The sequence below is a fragment of the Macaca mulatta genome, chromosome 2 (assembly GCF_049350105.2).
Source record: "Macaca mulatta isolate MMU2019108-1 chromosome 2, T2T-MMU8v2.0, whole genome shotgun sequence".
Taxonomy (NCBI): Eukaryota; Metazoa; Chordata; class Mammalia; order Primates; family Cercopithecidae; genus Macaca; species Macaca mulatta.
In genome coordinates, this window is record NC_133407.1 from 147,327,599 (window position 1) to 147,344,229 (window position 16,631).

The 16,631-nt window shown below is 42.8% G+C and overlaps 1 protein-coding gene across 1 annotated transcript in view; it reads left to right on the forward strand.

The window, feature by feature from the left end:
• Window positions 1–1,400: 1,400 nt before the first annotated feature.
• The window catches only part of LMCD1 (LIM and cysteine rich domains 1), a 67,055-nt gene continuing 51,824 nt past the window's right edge, over window positions 1,401–16,631 (forward strand). Inside the window, exon 1 of the mRNA XM_015130349.3 lies at window positions 1,401–1,558. Coding sequence (XP_014985835.1) covers window positions 1,517–1,558 — 42 coding nt within the window. The 5' untranslated portion in view covers window positions 1,401–1,516. The remainder of the gene's footprint in view (window positions 1,559–16,631) is intronic.

Sequence of the window (16,631 nt, forward strand, 5' to 3'; positions counted from 1 at the left end):
GATGACTGGAGACAATGATAAGAACTAAATTGGAGGAGGCTTTCAAAAGGAAAAAGCCTCCAGCAAGAGACAGCCCCCAGAATGGGAACTGCAGCCTCCCCCTCTCAGCAAATCCCTCCCGAACGGTGTACTTCGGAACCACTGTTCAGTCTCTGTGCAACCGAGTTTTATTTTAGCCCACAGGAGCCCTGGTTTCTAGCAGGGGGCACTGCAAAGAGGCGTTACAGGCCGAACCCCTCACAACAGAGACGGCAGTATTCTCTCTAGGATAAAAAGGGCTTGTGTTTAATCCTCTGTCAGGGCAGGGGGAAATGCCTCTGGGAATCCAAGTTTGTGGAACCGGCTCAGCAAAGAGATGTGGCTTTATGGGCAAACAACATGACATAGAGAGAGGAACCTGGCCAATTCTGTCTTATAAGAGTAGTTATGTTATGTGTTGCAAGGACTCCACATTCCACGGATTTGTGAACTCAGATGGAATCTTGTTTGTCCAGGCCTGCATGGCCCCATTCATCTAAAAATTACTAATTTACCAGTTTATAGTTTACAATCCTGTGCCCCCCCCCCCCCCCCAAGCCCCACCCCCATGAGCTCTCTCTGTCTCTTACTCTCAGTCTCTCAGGTTAAAGCCTTGCTCAAGAGTTCAGCTGTGGACCAGTAATTCTCTCTGATTATTTCCTCATCTATCGTCTTAGAGTCATAATAATAATCATACCTGAGATAATATAAGCATACAACAAGACAATATGTCCTTAGGAGCATCTCTAAGATCAGGACAGTGATTTCTTGCTCATGGAATAGAGAGGATTTATGTTAAAGCAAGTTATGAGAAAGCAGTTTAATACTTTACAAATGTTAAGTTAAAAAAAATTCATAACTCGCTGAATCTTTTCTCCTCTCTGGGTACTGGAGAACTCGCCCAGGTTTGGGAAAAGTTAGCCAGCTCCTGCAAAACACCTCCTCCCTCGGCCCTCCCCGCGCCCCCTACGACCGGGCAGAAAGGGTGGGAAGGGGAGCACAGCTCAACATTTATTTCTGGATCCAGCTCACTAAAAATACCTCGGCCCTCCTGTTTGATCACTCTCCCTTTTGACCTGAATGGATCGCGGGAGCCGCGCCGTCCGCCCCACCCTCGGCCCGTTGCCCTTTAAAGGAAAAGGGCGTGGGGACGGATTCCTGCCGCTCGAGGGATAGAAGCGAACCGGGCACTCAGGGGCCGCGGCCATGCTGACGTCAGGGCAGCCAGCGCTCCGCTACGCTAGCGGCCACAGAAACCTCCGTCAGGGACAGCCTCGCGCTGCGACTGGCTGGCCTCGCGCGAGCGCCTGCGCGGAGTGGCTGGCGAGGTTTTAGAGGGAGTCCCGCTCTCCAATTAAAGCGGCCCAGCTGCGCCTGGCTGCGCATAGAGCTCCCTCCCAGGCCCGCGAACTTGGCCATTCAGCCGCCGCTGTCCCCGCTGCGCGCCCTCGCGCCTCTGCCTGAGAAGCCAGGCGCTGTTCCTCCACCCCAGAAGAGGATGGCAAAGGTGGCTAAGGACCTCAACCCAGGAGTTAAAAAGGTGAGCGGAAAGCTGTCTGTATTTACCCAGACTCATTCTTTTTCTTGTTTCCCCTTCCCATCTGTTCTCGGAAACTTCCCAAAAGGTAATGAGAAGGAAACTCTTTAAATTCCAAAACTGCATGGAAAACAAATAGTTGGGGATACATGTTTGAGCTAACAGGCACACACATCCCAAACCCATTGTTGTGTAAAATATTTGCAAAGGGTCTTATGTCTTTGGTGATGCTAGTTAAAATTTAATATTTAATTAAGATGAAACATATATATATAAAATCTTATGGTCTGTAAAGGAAAAACCCCTAGCTTCCTCACTCCCTGTCTTCAGGTGGCTGAAGTAAGGGTTGAGGGCATGTAATATTTACTCATAGTCTCCCTTTTGCTATTATCCCAGTGTTTTGTGTGTTTTCCCCAGTACACACACACACACACACACACACACACACGCACAGTTTCTTTAGTTGGTGATGTTGGCAGTGGCAGCAGTTCCAGCATAAGGGAACTGATTTCTGTCCCCAGGGTCTGCACGTTTCCCTTTCAAGAAGGGCTGGCCCGGAGCCCAGAAGGTCATGGGTAAACTCCTTCACAGGAGCCTGCGGCTGTGCCTATAGCTCCAATATCATTTGTTGCTTACCTGAATGCAGCTGGGAGAGGGCACAGGCTGGAGACTTAGAGAACATGTGAATGGGAAGGGAACAGAGAGACAACCTAGGCTTTACAGATGGGGAAACTGAGGCCTGGAGTCACAGAGAGTTGGTTCTAGCAGGCAGCTGACTGTAAGGAAAGCCCTAGGTATCCAGGCTCAGTTCCTGCCACTTTTTAACTGCACAGTATTCACCAAGTCACTTTTCTGAGCCTCAGTTTCCTTGTCTCTGATGTGGGGATGACAGACCTAACCTCCGTCAGGGCAGTGGTAGCAGGGATATTGACACTGTGAGTTAATTTCCCAAAGCAGTAGTTGTTAAACTCTGATTTCACAGGATTTAGTCTTGCAGGGCAAAGTCTTCCTTAAACATCTGCCATTAACCTGCAGGATAGAATGAGAGGGGGAAGAAAAAAGACTGTGAGAATCAAACTAAAGACACAAACAGCCACTTAGAGGCACAGCATTCACCATCTAATTTATAGCTGTGATCTTTTATAGACAATTTGCCCAGACCCTATCACAGAGTCCAGTGGATCCTTCTAAATGGGTATACCAAGTCACATTGAATCTGGGCATTTCTCTGGAATGTATCATGCCTCATTGCATTTGCCAAGCTATTTGCAGAATCAAGTCATTTCCCTTTCTACAGAAATTACCATAATACTTTAGACTCTTAGAAGATACCTATTAATCTCTACCTAGAAGTGAGTTATGCATGCAATGCTCTTATTTCTCTATACATTTTTCTGGACTCCTTGAGGACGAACCTGTCTTGTTCATCCCTGTTCGAACATAGCACACCATGCCACACAGCAGGACTCAAAAACGTATGAGTGAGCCACGAGAATGTCTGTCCAGCTAAGACCACACTGTTTGCATAGGCTTCATTTTATGCATTATTTTTTAACTTGTACCATTGATATTTGTGTGTCTGAACTGCCTCCCCAAGTTCAGACACAGAATAGTTCCAGGCTAACGGTGGCAGAGTTCCATTGTCCTCTGGAAAGTGAAATGATTCTGAGTATTTTTAACATAAGCTGGTTTATGGTTACTGTATGAGGTGAGATGAGGTATATGGAGACTCCCCCTCCTCACTGCAGTCCTGGGTTGCCACTTGGAGGAAGCCTTGTTTTTATTTTCCTTTGCATAGGGGAGTGTGATTATCCTGATTAGAGGTGGAACATGTTCTCCTTCTTGTCACCCCCTAGTGCCAACTTCCTTGGCCTGCAAAGGGTTTGTTTTCCATTTAGATCCAATTACAGGCTTAGAGAAAGAATGTGGTGGGTAGAGATGAAAGGGCAGATATTTTTTTACCTCTTGGGACTGCGACAATCAGGAGGAAGATCACCATTTTGTAGGTTAACCAATGCCTTCAACTCAAAATGTGGAGGGGAGGGAAGAGAACCGACAAGCTCCTCTTGCTGAACTGAATGTCACAGAAGTGATTAAGTACTACGTGATATCAGCAACATGCTGAAAAGTTTTTACTGCATATTTATTTTTTAAATCTGTAACAGTGGGAGGGAGGTTTATAACATTTGGCTTCAGGATGCATAATCACACTTAGACATTTTGAAACAATTTCATAGACTCTTAGAGCTACAAGGGGCCTATTTACAAAATGAGAAATGGCATACAGGCTCTTTCCATTGCCCTACCCCCATGGGGGTTGGGGCAGGAATCCCCACCAACTGGATAGTCATAAAAAGATCTTCAGCAGAGAGCACAAAATCTAAAAACTGGAGTAGACTTAAAGATCATCTCACCAACCCCAGGCAGGCTAGGGAAAGAGACTCACTAGGGGCCACATACATACATCATGGCAGACCTTACAAGTTCCCCAACTTCTCTCTTTCTTTCTAAGTAAAATGCTACCACTGGCTGCTCTTGAACCATCTTTTTTTTTTCTGTTAGGATAGAGAAGGTTTCCTAGCCCAGACAGTTCCCTGAAAATGGTGAAATCGCCAACATGTCTTAATAACAAAGGGCCTTGAAGGCCAAATGCCATTTTTCTGGGTGAAATCAATCTCAACTATGGATTTGTTCTTGTTGATTAAGGATGCAAATTATTAGTGTAGGCTTTGGCTTCAGATCTGGGTTAAGTCCCAGCTCCACCACTTACTAGCTGTGTGCTCTTGGGCAAGCTAATTAACTCTGAGTCTGTATCCTCACCTCATTTGAAAGTTGAAGAAACAGTAACAACATCTACCTGCCAAGGTGGCTGTGATAATTAAGTGAGATGATGTACATAAAAGGCTCAGCATATGAGCACTCAAAGTTAGCCATGGCAGTCCTTGGTGGTGGCAGTACATTTCAGTGGGTGCATGGATGCTGAAAGGAGTCTTTTGGCAAATGAAGGACACTTTTATTTATAACTGTCCCCATCTGAAGAGCACCCAGCTTGCACTCAGCTGAACCTAAGCCATTGCTCAGCTTTGACAAGCTAAGACAATGACCAAATACTGTTGCCTTCATTCTCACCCAATGGATGCAAAATCTGCTTACATGGAATAGTCTTCCCTTCCGAATGTGGATTGCCAGTTATTGAGCATTTCACTTTGGAGTTATATAATGTTGGGCCTGGAAGGGGAATTGGAGCTCCTTACTTTTTAGATAAGGAAACTGAGGCCCAGAGGGATCAAGCTCCTTGTCAGAAGTTGCAAAGAAAATGTACTGAAGCCTATTAGGTTCTGCAAGAATACAGACCCCTTGACTCTCAAGGAGCCATCTGTAGGAATTTAGAAGGGATTAGAAGAAAGAGAGCTAGGAGCCTGTTCATAGTTGACTGTGCAGTCACCAGTGGGCTGGCTCCACAGGGAGCCAATTAGAAATTCTCACCCCTCAACAAAATGCCCACGGGGCGTTAAATGATGGTAATTCTAAGTGCATTGCCAGGTCCACCTGGATGTCTCTCTCCATGCTTCTCTACGTCACATCCCTCTTGGCTTTCCTGTCCTTCAGGCTAGGCCTTCCCTCTGTACTCAGCCCTTCCTGCTTTCACCTCCACTTCCTGCAGTGTGCAAAACTACTGGCACATCACCCGGGTGAGCTGATCCAATGTAAACACGGCTCCTCGAGAATTGTCGTTGGCTCCCTCAATCTTAAAAACATATTAAACTGTCACTTAAAGACCTTAATAGCCAAGACATTGGAGACATGCCCATAGGTGTATAAGCAACTTGGCCCAAAACAGAGCCTTATTTTTTAAAAACAGAAATAAATTATCCAAGTCCCTTTTAAAGGCTCTCTAAAAACAGATGCTGAAACCATTACTTTGTAAATTGAAGATTTTTGTCCTAACCTGCAGGTGTGTCTGACTATGTGGAGTTGGGGGCTGACAGTTGACTTTCACCAATGTATCTGTGGTAGTGGGAGGCAGGGAGGAGCTTCATCAGATTATCTTCAGGCTTTAATCTAAGCCATCTCAGCTCCAAGGCTAGGAATTTGCTCAGAGCTTACCAACACTCCTACGAGTTGGAAAGTGGAAAAATGACTTTGGCATTCCCCTCTGAGGATGCTTGGTTTGATCCTTTCTTCATGCAACTGACCAAAGGTGACAAGGATGAAAAAAGAATAGGCTGAAATCAGCAAAGGCTGGGGACCAGGAAGGAGGGGCTGCGCACAGGCTTTTGTGTGTGTCTTTCCTTCTGCCCTTACGCAGGCCACTTCCCAAGAGGAAAAGGTAAAGAGTAGAGATGTAAGGGAATAGTTCCTCTCACAATCCTCTAGAGCCGAGAGGGCTCCAGGAGAAGTATTCGATTTGACTTTAGGAAGGCAAATCGTCCTTTCTTTTCAACTTCGCATTCAAAATAGCTTGTGTGTCTCATAAAGTGGAGATTTGCCATGATAAGTAACAGACCTTGAGAGCTCTTATCTCCCGACCATTCATCCAACACCATTTAAATCTTTATTTTAAGAACAGATTTCTGGCAGGGGCGTGAGTCATTATAATAACTGCAGGCATTTACTCACTGGGTGACTTTGGACAGGTCACCTTTCCTAGGAAGTGGCAGAATTTGGGTAACAACCAGGGTTCTTTCTGCCTCCAGCCCACTGACCTTTCCTTTACACCAGACCATCTCCCAAATAACAAATGATTATGAAAAAATAGGCTTAAAACTTCGTTCCACTGAAAGCGGAATTGTGAAGCAGCTTTTCAGGACATCCAAAATGAAGAGCCAGCTGTTGCTCTTGAAGAACCTTCGTTTAGAAATATCCTCACATCCCCTACCATTTGATAAGAGGAAGAGTATTTGCCCAGCTGCTACTATCTCACCAGGTGCAGGGCCACCAGCTACTTTTGCAGGACTCCTTCAAGATCACAACATTTCCTTAACTCCACATGGAACAATTGGTGTGTCCCAAACCATTCTTGAATGTTTACACATAGCAATAGCGTAGATCTGCAAAAGCTCTAGAAAATGCTCTCTATAAAACTTTTATAGAAAGAGTTACATATGAAGTGAGTCTCCTATGTCCACCAAGGCTCCTTTAGTGGCTGAAACACAAATTTAGTATCTAATCCTGTATATTTGATGCAGAAATTGTGTTTTCACAAAAACAGAAGTGACAAATCAATTACAGTGCTTTGTGAAACTCCCAGATCAACTCCTTGTCTCATATCTGCTCTTTTGTATGAGAAGCAAACCCTTTTACTTTTTTTTCTCAGAAAAGAGAAAGGAATCTGTTCTTGCTTTTATTACCTATTTGGATTCTTGCCTCCTAAGAGACTTATTCTCTGTTAGGACAGGCCAGTTTGGGGCTAGGCAAAAGAGAGGAAGGAAAGACGTCTCTAAGGGTCCAGAGATGATTGACATTTTCTTGTGTGTTAGCTCTTTAGCTTCAAGGACTACCATGCAAAGATATTTGTGTCCTTTTTTACACATGAGTAAGACTAAGAGTTTAAAATGACTTGCCTAAGGTCACGTGATGACAGATTAAGAACTCAAACTCGGGCCTCTCTGACTCTAAAACTTTAGTTCTTTTTACTCTACAAGAAACAGAAGGCATTCATAGAAAGCAGAAATCTGGTGTGGAGGGACTATGATTATTACTGTGACTTTCATATACAGATCAATTTCTTCCAGCCCACTGAACTCATTGATAGTCTGGTTCAGAATCTTCCCAGCATTTGCAAAATGTTGCCAGGCATCTGCATCTCTTCGATAGCTCTTGGTCACCACCAGGAGTATACTGTTACCCACACCAAATCAGAGCCATTTCCTAGGTATAGAATAAAGACTTTCTTGATTTCTCCTGGTTTTCCAGAAGGCTAATGGACATCTCCCAGCAAAAGACTAGTAGAGAGACCTTTTAAAGAATAATACATATTATCCTAATACTCTAAAATAATCCTAGAGACCTTGTCCCAGAGCTTTCAGGAAACTCTGGCCTGGAGATAAGGTTGGCCTTGACATGCACATTTCTACATGTCTGGTCAGCCTGACCCATGGCCTACCCAATAATATGTAAATCATGACCGAGCCAAACATGGCCTGGGCCTCCACCAGGAGACATGCTTTAAAAGGAAGTGTAATTGCTAAGGGAGAATAAACAAAGGCTCCATTTGGCAAGTAACTCTGTTGAAGGACAAAGGAGTGCCAGTGTCCAACTCAAGGCGGCTGTTTCAAATCCACATGCTTTGTGTATAGGTTTTGTCTCCTCCTCCTGTTTAAAAAATATTGAGTCCTTTGTAAAATTTATCTTTGGAGACAAATGCTAATGAGACATTGTCTAAAAGAGCTGAGCAGAATCTTGTTATCTGCTCATTCAACCCCTTCATGTCACAAATGGGACAGGGGGAGAAACGGCATATCTGAAATTTACAAAGAAAAAAATGGCATATCTGAAATTTACATAAGAAATGGCATACCTGAAATTTACAAACTTACATTTACTTGAGTGGTGCCACAACCAAGATACATTGACTCTCAGCGTCTTTTATGAATGAAGGAGAAAAGAGTGTCTGCTGTATTCTGTCACTTCCACATCCAGAGTGTCCCAGTTTTGTGTCAACCTCATACCCTGACACTCAGAAGTTCAGGTGGACATTTTGACTGTGAACTTAGCTTTGGCCACAAGGTCCAAAAGCCACTTCGAGGAGCCATTAAACACACAGCATTTGCAAGCACAAAGATCTAGGTGTGACCTGCAGTTCTTCAATTTGCCAGGTCTGCAAACTTTGCCAAGTTACTGATCCTCTCTGGACCTCTGGTTCTTCATTTGAGAAAGATAGCTAACCATAGTTCTACATTAAACAATAGTTTAATGAGGTAAAGTGCATAAAGTGCCTGGATACATAATATACCCTTGATAAACATTTTCTCTTGCTCTTATGGGTATCCCCTCTCATCAGCAAGATGCAAAAATCCCATAGGTTATTAAGTATTGGAATGTGGAAGACCAAATTCAGTTTACCTACATCACATGGGGCTTGTAAGCTCTCAGACTGCAGGACCTTCTCTTTGTAGTTAAACTTGGACCTAGCCATAAATATGCTCAGGCCACATCACACTGCAAAATCATGAGAATAGCCACAATTCATCTTGGGTGTTTCCACAGCAGCCCTCCCCTGTTCCATTACCCCATTACCGGTCTTTCCTTCCAATGTCTTGCTTATAAGATAGGGCAACAGTCACTCATTTCTTTATATAACAAATATTTATTTAGCATCTGTTATGTGCCGGCCACTGTGCTAAGTGCTGAATACATGACAATGAATAGAAAAGCTTTGATCCCTGCCAAGTAAACTTGAGTCTGGTGGAATTTATTTTTCATAAGGCAGGAGACAGGTCAAATAATGTCAGTGTTCTGTGAGTCTTTGTGTTCCTTGACCTCTCCCCTCCCCAACACACCCACATACCTCTCCTTCCTTTTCCAACCTCCCTTTCCACCCTCAGATTTTCCAGGACACATACCTTCAGAGCCACATCTCAACTCTGATCATCCCTACAGTGTAACAGTAGAAAGAGTGTGGTAGTTCTCCCAGTTGTCACATTTTAAACAGGGCCTTTGGGAAGAAACCACCAGAGGCACTGAGTGAAAAGGAGTCTGAGGCAAGGGGGACTATTGGCAGCTCTCAGATCCCACCAGCAGCCAGTGGTCTCTCAGCCTTCCTACAGCGATGTGGTGGTAGGCCAGTTGTCTTTGCTCAGCATATGTTTGCTCAGCATATGTTTTCAGAGGCAGCTGAACATTTAGATTGTATTTTGCATAGTATTGATGTCAAGGACACCAAAGGGCAGGAGTATAGGGAAAGGGCTCTTGGCTGGCTAATGACCTCATAAGAAACCTGCCCTTAGAAGAGAGCATCTATTTGGGCTATATGACTCAGTGGCGTTTCTAGGTACTGATTCATGAGGCTGACCATCCAGGTGACTGACCCGGGCAATCTGCTGGCTGAAAGAGGTGGAAGGAAAATAGATCCCAGCTCTGCCCTCATCCTGGAGGAGAGCCACCCCTCCTACCACGGCACGCGGGTGCTCCCCACCCCAACCCTGGGTCAGTGGCCAGCCAGTCTCCTTGTTAAGAGGATCTGACTCTAATGTGGGGAGAGGTCAGCATCTGGGGGCTTCTTATTTTAGAGGAAGTATAAGAGAGAGATGTTTTGAAATCTTATTAGTGGATAGAGGGGAGGCTTTTAACCTAGGATCTATAGATAGAATTGAGGGTGTCAGGGAACTTAAATTAGGAAAAGTATTGCATTTTTTATCCCTAACCTATAACTGAAATTTAGCATTTCTCACTGCTATGAATAATGATAAATACCCTAGAAGTTTAGCAGCCCCTATGCCTTTCATACCAATGGAAAGCAGGTATTTTTATATCACATTACAGCTGAGATAGATCCTCATCCTACCATTTATACTAATCCCTGCTCTGAAATAACCATAATTATACCCACTGCTAGATCATATTCATTAACTTAGTAAAGGCACATCTGTTACTAAGTCACAAATTTGTTTTTATATATTGATACTATCTCAGTAATGTTGGTTTTCTTTGCATTTGTATCTTATGCATTTAAGACATTGTCCTAAGAGATATTCTCATGTCAGATAAACAAAGAACCTAAAAATATAAAGACTCTTTCCACATCAAGCTAAGGCATTAGCAGCATTACACCACACACACACACACACACACACACACACACACACACACAAATATACACATATAAGCATAAACATGTAAGCACACACGTACAGCTATAGTGGATTGAGGTCTGAGGCTCTTGGAGTAGACAAACTCAATTCAAATTCCAACTCTGCCACTCATTTCCTATTACCTCGAACAAGGCATGTTAGTTCTGAGCCTCAGTTTCTTCATCAATAAAAGGGGCCTAAAAGTTATTGTACTCATAACAATCATCTAAGCTCTTGGCACAGTACTTGACATATAAGGAATGTGTGTTAAACACAAGGCATCCTCACCATTAAGAGAGCTAATGAAGGTGAAATGGTAAAGAGAATAAAAACATTACTTTGTTGAAGCTTTTTAAACTAACCTTTGATCTGGCTAACTCTAAGAATTTATTTTGTCCAAACACGTATTACACAAATATTATATGCCAGGGACTGAGCTGGGAAACGGAGAAATAAAAGGAGAGGAATTTTAAAATCTGATGGTCTCAGAAAAGGAACAGCCTAATCAAATCATCAAAGAATCATGGCAGTGCCTAAAGACCTTGATCGGGGTACATGTGTGGGACTGAGAGAGATTAGAAGAGGAAATATTTAATCTTACCTGGGGAGGTCAAGAAAGGCTTCCCAAAGAGGGGACATTTGAGCTGAGCGTTGAAAGACGAGGATGAATGAGCTGTTAGGATCAGGCCACAGTCCAGTTTTATACCTTCCACATCTGACACCCATATTTTCCATTCTATTCAATTTCCAACTTGGGGAATATCACCCATCTTGGACTGTGGAGAAATACATTCCACTGTATTCATCCAGCCACAAATGCACATCTTTTATCTTCTCATCTGAGAACCTGTTCCTCTTCCTCTCAAGCAAAACCCATTGGGGTGACAGGATAGCAAGGCCTGTCAGGCTGCACGTAGAAAACTTCTCATGGTAGTGACTTGAGGCTCTCCCAAGCCCTGCAATGGAGATCCAGAAAACTCCTCCTGGTTGAGTTTGAATTTTTGCAGGAAGATACAGGTTTGTGTTTTGACAGCAGGAAAAAAAGGTAACCAAATATATGCAATATATATGGAAAGAAAGGAACACACACGTGTGTGCACACACATATACGTCTGTGAGATCCAGCACATGGCACATGTGAGCAGAACATGAAAACACCGTTCAGAGCACCATAGCATGTGTGTGCACCCTGAGCTTCACTCTGAAGCCATTTAATAACAAGAGGAAAAGAAATCGCAAGTAGGACTTTTTGATGAACTGTGAGGAAGCAAAACAGCATTCTGAAATATGGGAACTTGGTTAACAAGATCTGGAATCTTGCATCAAAACAATTTCTTTCACACAGTTTTTACTTTGATTTCTGACTTGGTCTGAAAATGTGAGTTCCTTCTTGCCGTGTGTTAGAGCAGGTGATGCATTGAAATGAAACACACATGGCTTAGATATCTCAGTGCCGCTAAGATGATTGTCCTTGATTTTTGTCAGTTGTACATGGTACATTAAACAGAGAAAAATAAAATCCCAGATGATTCCTTGGCAATTATCTGAAAAATAACATTATGGTGATCATCCCTGCATTTGCAAGGACATGAAGAAAGGGCAAGGCTTGGTGGAACAGCTTTGTTTCCTCTAATCTGTCCTCCTACGGAGCCAACAGACCTCAGTAGCCCATGGGGAAGATACAACCCTGTAATGAGATTCCCAGCTAATTAAAATGGCTGTCATCACCCACCTTGCACATTTCCATGAGCCCAGCCCAGAAATTGGACCATCACAGGGGAAATCATCCTATATTTATTTGAATAATGTTTGTACTCTATATTTCAGCAATTAAAATTAACTTTTAAGAAGTAAGAAGAGGCTTAGGGATTCTCTAGGTCAACTGCCTTCTTTAACAGATGAGGAAACAGACCCAGCAAGGCCAGATGACTTGCTTGAAGTCACAGAGCTAGTTAGTGGGAGAGGTAGGATTAGAATTCAAGGTACTATAGCCTTTCAAGTTCAGAAAGACTTTTAAAAACTGTGTTGTGTAGAACCACTTCCACATAAACATGAGATGAGCTGGGCAGCCAGTTGCTGTCAGAATACCACTGTGGAACACTCACACCTCCTGAAGATGTCTAATTTTTTAAACTTCTCTAATTATTGGAAAGCTCTTTGTTATTTTGAGCTAAAATTTCTCTCTATGTAACTTCTCCTTACTGGTTTTCTTTATTTCCTTGGCAGATTCAAGGAGGTAATGGCCATTTTTTTTCTGAAGTCCCAGTCCCAGTTAACCTACTAAGTCCTACATATTGGTCAGGATGAAGGTCAGAGCATCTGTATTTTGGGTTTCTTCCTACCTTCAGGGAGACCTGGTGTCAGTTCTTAGCTGAGTGAGATGGCCAGCAGACATCCCCCAAGGTTTGTCTGGGGATCCGTCTTGTTACTTGTGCCAGCTCCTCCACCTGGCTAGGATAGTTCCCTCCCCTGGCCTCACTCAGGTAGGGAAGCCCTTCTGTGCCACCAGCTATCCTGTTTCTTGCAAGAGGATTTTTAATGTGGGAAATCATGGCAAGAAAGAGGTGCTAGGCAGCATTAAAGCACCAAGAGAACTCCAAACCCATGTCATAAACACTCAAGAAAAATCAGCACTGTTCTACATGCATACATGCATAGCACCTGACTTTCAAAGAGAAAAGGAAGAGAAAGATGTATACAAAATCAAAGAAGGCTAAGGAGGCAAAGAGGAAATGCTTGATAAATAGAGGTAATATCCAAAACTTTTAAAAAATAGTTTGTAAAGTTGTCATCACTTATTACTCTGTGGAATGCTAGAACAGTACGAGGGTAATCAAATTTTGCATGCTTGTATCTTTTCCTCTGGAGGCAGTACTCAATAAATAACTATGAAGGCTGGCCATCAAAATGAACTTGCTTTCATGAAAAGATACCACTAAGAAAGTGAAAGGCAATCCACAGAAATAAAATATTTGCAGTATTTATATATACTGATCCCCAGACAAACCCTGGGGCATGTCTGCTGCCATCTCACTCCACTAAGAGCTGACACCGGGTCTCCCTGAAAGTGGGAAGAAACCCAAGAAATAGACACTCTGACCTTCATTTTGAATATTTATTTGTGTGTGTGTATATATATTTGTGTATATAGATAGATGATAGATAGATAGATGATAGATAGATGATAGATAGATGATAGATAGATAGATAGATAGATAGATAGATCTGGATTATACTCAGAATATATAAATAACTTCTACAAATCAATTTAAAAATCCAATTTTTAAAAAACAGGTGAAGACTTGAATAAGCATGTCACAAAAGAAGATGTCTGAATAGCTAAAAGTATAGGAAAACATGTTCAACATCATTATTCATTATAGAAAAACAAATGCACAATGAGACAATGTCACATACCCAGCAGAATGGTAAAATTAAATACTAACAGGACAGAGTGCTGGAGAGGATGTGGAGCAACTGGAACTCACAGACGTTGCCAGGGAGAATATAAAATTATACAACCACCGTGGAAAGCTGTCTGGTAGTATCTAAAAAGTTAAATATATATCCACTTTGTATTCCAACAGTTACACTTCTAGGTATATGTCCAAAAGAAAGGATCACAGATGTTCACAAAAAATCTTGGGCAAGAATATTTGGAGCCATGTTATTCATTACAGACCCAACCTGGAAATATTTCAAATCTCCGTCAACAGGAGAATGGATAAACCAATCGTTTTATATTTATAAAACAGAATATCTAACATATGTAACAATATGGGTAATTTTAAACCTGTTAGACAGAAAAATAAACCAGACACAAAGGAATACACACCATGTAATTTCATTTTTACGATGTTCAGAAACAAGCAAAACTAATCAACAGTGATAGAAATCAGAATAATGACCACCTTTATAAGAAGAGGTGTTTATTGAGTAGAAAGGGGCCTGAAGGAACTTTCTGGGCCACTGAAAATATTCTACATGTTTATCTAGATGATGGTCACATGGGATATACATATAAAGTAATCGAGCAAATACTGGAGATTGGTGCATTTTTACTGCATGTAAGTTTTCCTTTGGAGTACTATTAGATAATAATAGAGACAGTATTTGATAAACAGTTGGAAAGTGATATGTATCCAGGCAGCAGACCAATGTGAGGGCAAAGCATGAAGAGTGAGTTCCTGCCGTAGCCCCCTGGAGGTGTCACGTTAAGGGAGAACTTTGTCTCTAGGAGCTGCCACCGGAACCCTTTCAAATCTTGCCATTGAACTTAGCCTGGCATCCAGGTTTCTATGCGATGGGTCCCTTTTCAGCCACATCTTCTACTACAACATTCTGCTGCCCCAGGCAGACCTGTCACTCATTCCCTGAACATACTTTTTCTTCCTTGTGGGCATGCTGAGAGAGTTTCCTCCTCCGTGGTCCCAAATCCCACCCCTTCCTCAGTGCCTTCCTCCATAAAACCATCAGTTCTGACTAAGTTCGCTGTCCTGTGAACTCCTAGTGTGGACTTACTCTCCCGCTGCACGCACGTTTAATTTTCTGAATGGCCCTGAAGCATCTGCAGTGACTGTCTTGCCTGCCTAACTTTGGCACCGTCATATCCTGTTTATGCTGAAATTCTCCATGTTATGCTCCTTGAGAACAGAGACATTCCCTCTTCCCCTTTGGGTGTACCCTGGAACGGTGGCACATGTTAAGGGCTCAGTGATATTAATGGATAGAAAAGGGAGTGGGGTGGAATTGGGAAATAGGAGACAGAAGGAAAGACATCAAAAGAGATAAGAGCAGCTTTGTTCTCCTTTCTGACAGGGACAAGGAATTCTGAGAGGTTAGAAAGAAGGAAAGAGACCCTAAGAGCAGAGGATACAAAAACTAAACAGCTGTGGAATAGAGGAGGGCAGGCCATTAACCTATTCAATCTCCCCTCAGTGTGGTCCCTTCCCATTCTGCACCAAGATCAGAACTGGCAAAGTAGAAGTGGGCGGGGGGAATGGGTAGGAGACTGCCTGGTAGTGTTTAGGAGGAATCTTAAGATGGAAAGGAAATGAAAATGAGAGAAACTGGGGAAGGCAGTGCACCAAACCAGACCCTGAATTTTTGTATGCTTTCAAGTTTTATTCTCCTTCTTTAAGCTTGTCTACAGAAAGATGGGCTTTAGGATGGTGAACAAGCCAGGCCTTGATTCATTTCCCCTTTTCAAACAACTAACTTGAACCTTCATCTGAACCTCGAGGCTCTCTCTTTCTGGATGGACTTCTCTTGAGAACAAACTCCAATTATTTCCATGGTCTGGGGAAGCGGTTGGCCTGGATCATGGAACAACAGCAGCTGCATCTCAGGAGGCTTGGCCCTCCTGAGAGACAAGAGCTGGAGGGACGACTGAAAACTGGCTGAAATTTAGTGCAAACCTCTTATAACTCAGACAGCTATCTACTTTAAGTTTGTAGTCCTTGATGAATATTTATACCAAACTAGGGCCAGTGGAAAAGTTCCATCTGCGTGGATTTTAAGAGTTTTGCCTTTCCTCAGCCACGTTGACCAAACTCAGGAAAGTGGCGGAATCATTGCCAAGTACATGCTCTTTGAAGTGCAAGAAATTCTGAGAAGGCCTTGAATTCATCATATTTCTTCTTATCCTGAAGACTTAGAGTTGGCACTCCTTTTTAAAAAAAAAAAATGCTTAATATCAACACCTCTCAGTGCTTTATAATTTTAGCCAAGCCCTTGACACCATGCTGACCACAGCACTCTTGAAGGAGTGGATAGGTCTATTCAAAGTTTTGCAGGGAGAAATTGCTTTGTTGGTTGATATTTTTAAAATATGAATGATCCACTTAATTACTGCAATTCTCCTCTTTAGTTTGCTAGTAAGAAAAATGACCCCAAGTTTTATCCTTAGTGTTGTTAGTCGTCCTCTACTCCTCGGAACCAAAACACCAGAAATTTCAACCATGTCGTACCTTTGATGTGTGAAGATAAAACAGAGGCTTTACTCTAGCACGAGGCATAGTAACTGCTCTTACCAAGTACAGGCCAGGTGCCAGGCATTGTGCTACATCATTTTTTCCGAATTTTACAATCATCCCATTTTGCAGATGAGTAAACTAAGATCCAGAGGGATTAAGTTCCATGGTTACATACTTAGTCATGGTGAATGTGAATGAAATGTGGGCAGTTCAACCCACAGCTCTTCCTTTTCCTTCTGTACAGCTGGAGGATCCCTTATATGAAAATCTGGAATACTCTAAAATCTGAAACTTCCTGAGTGCTGACAT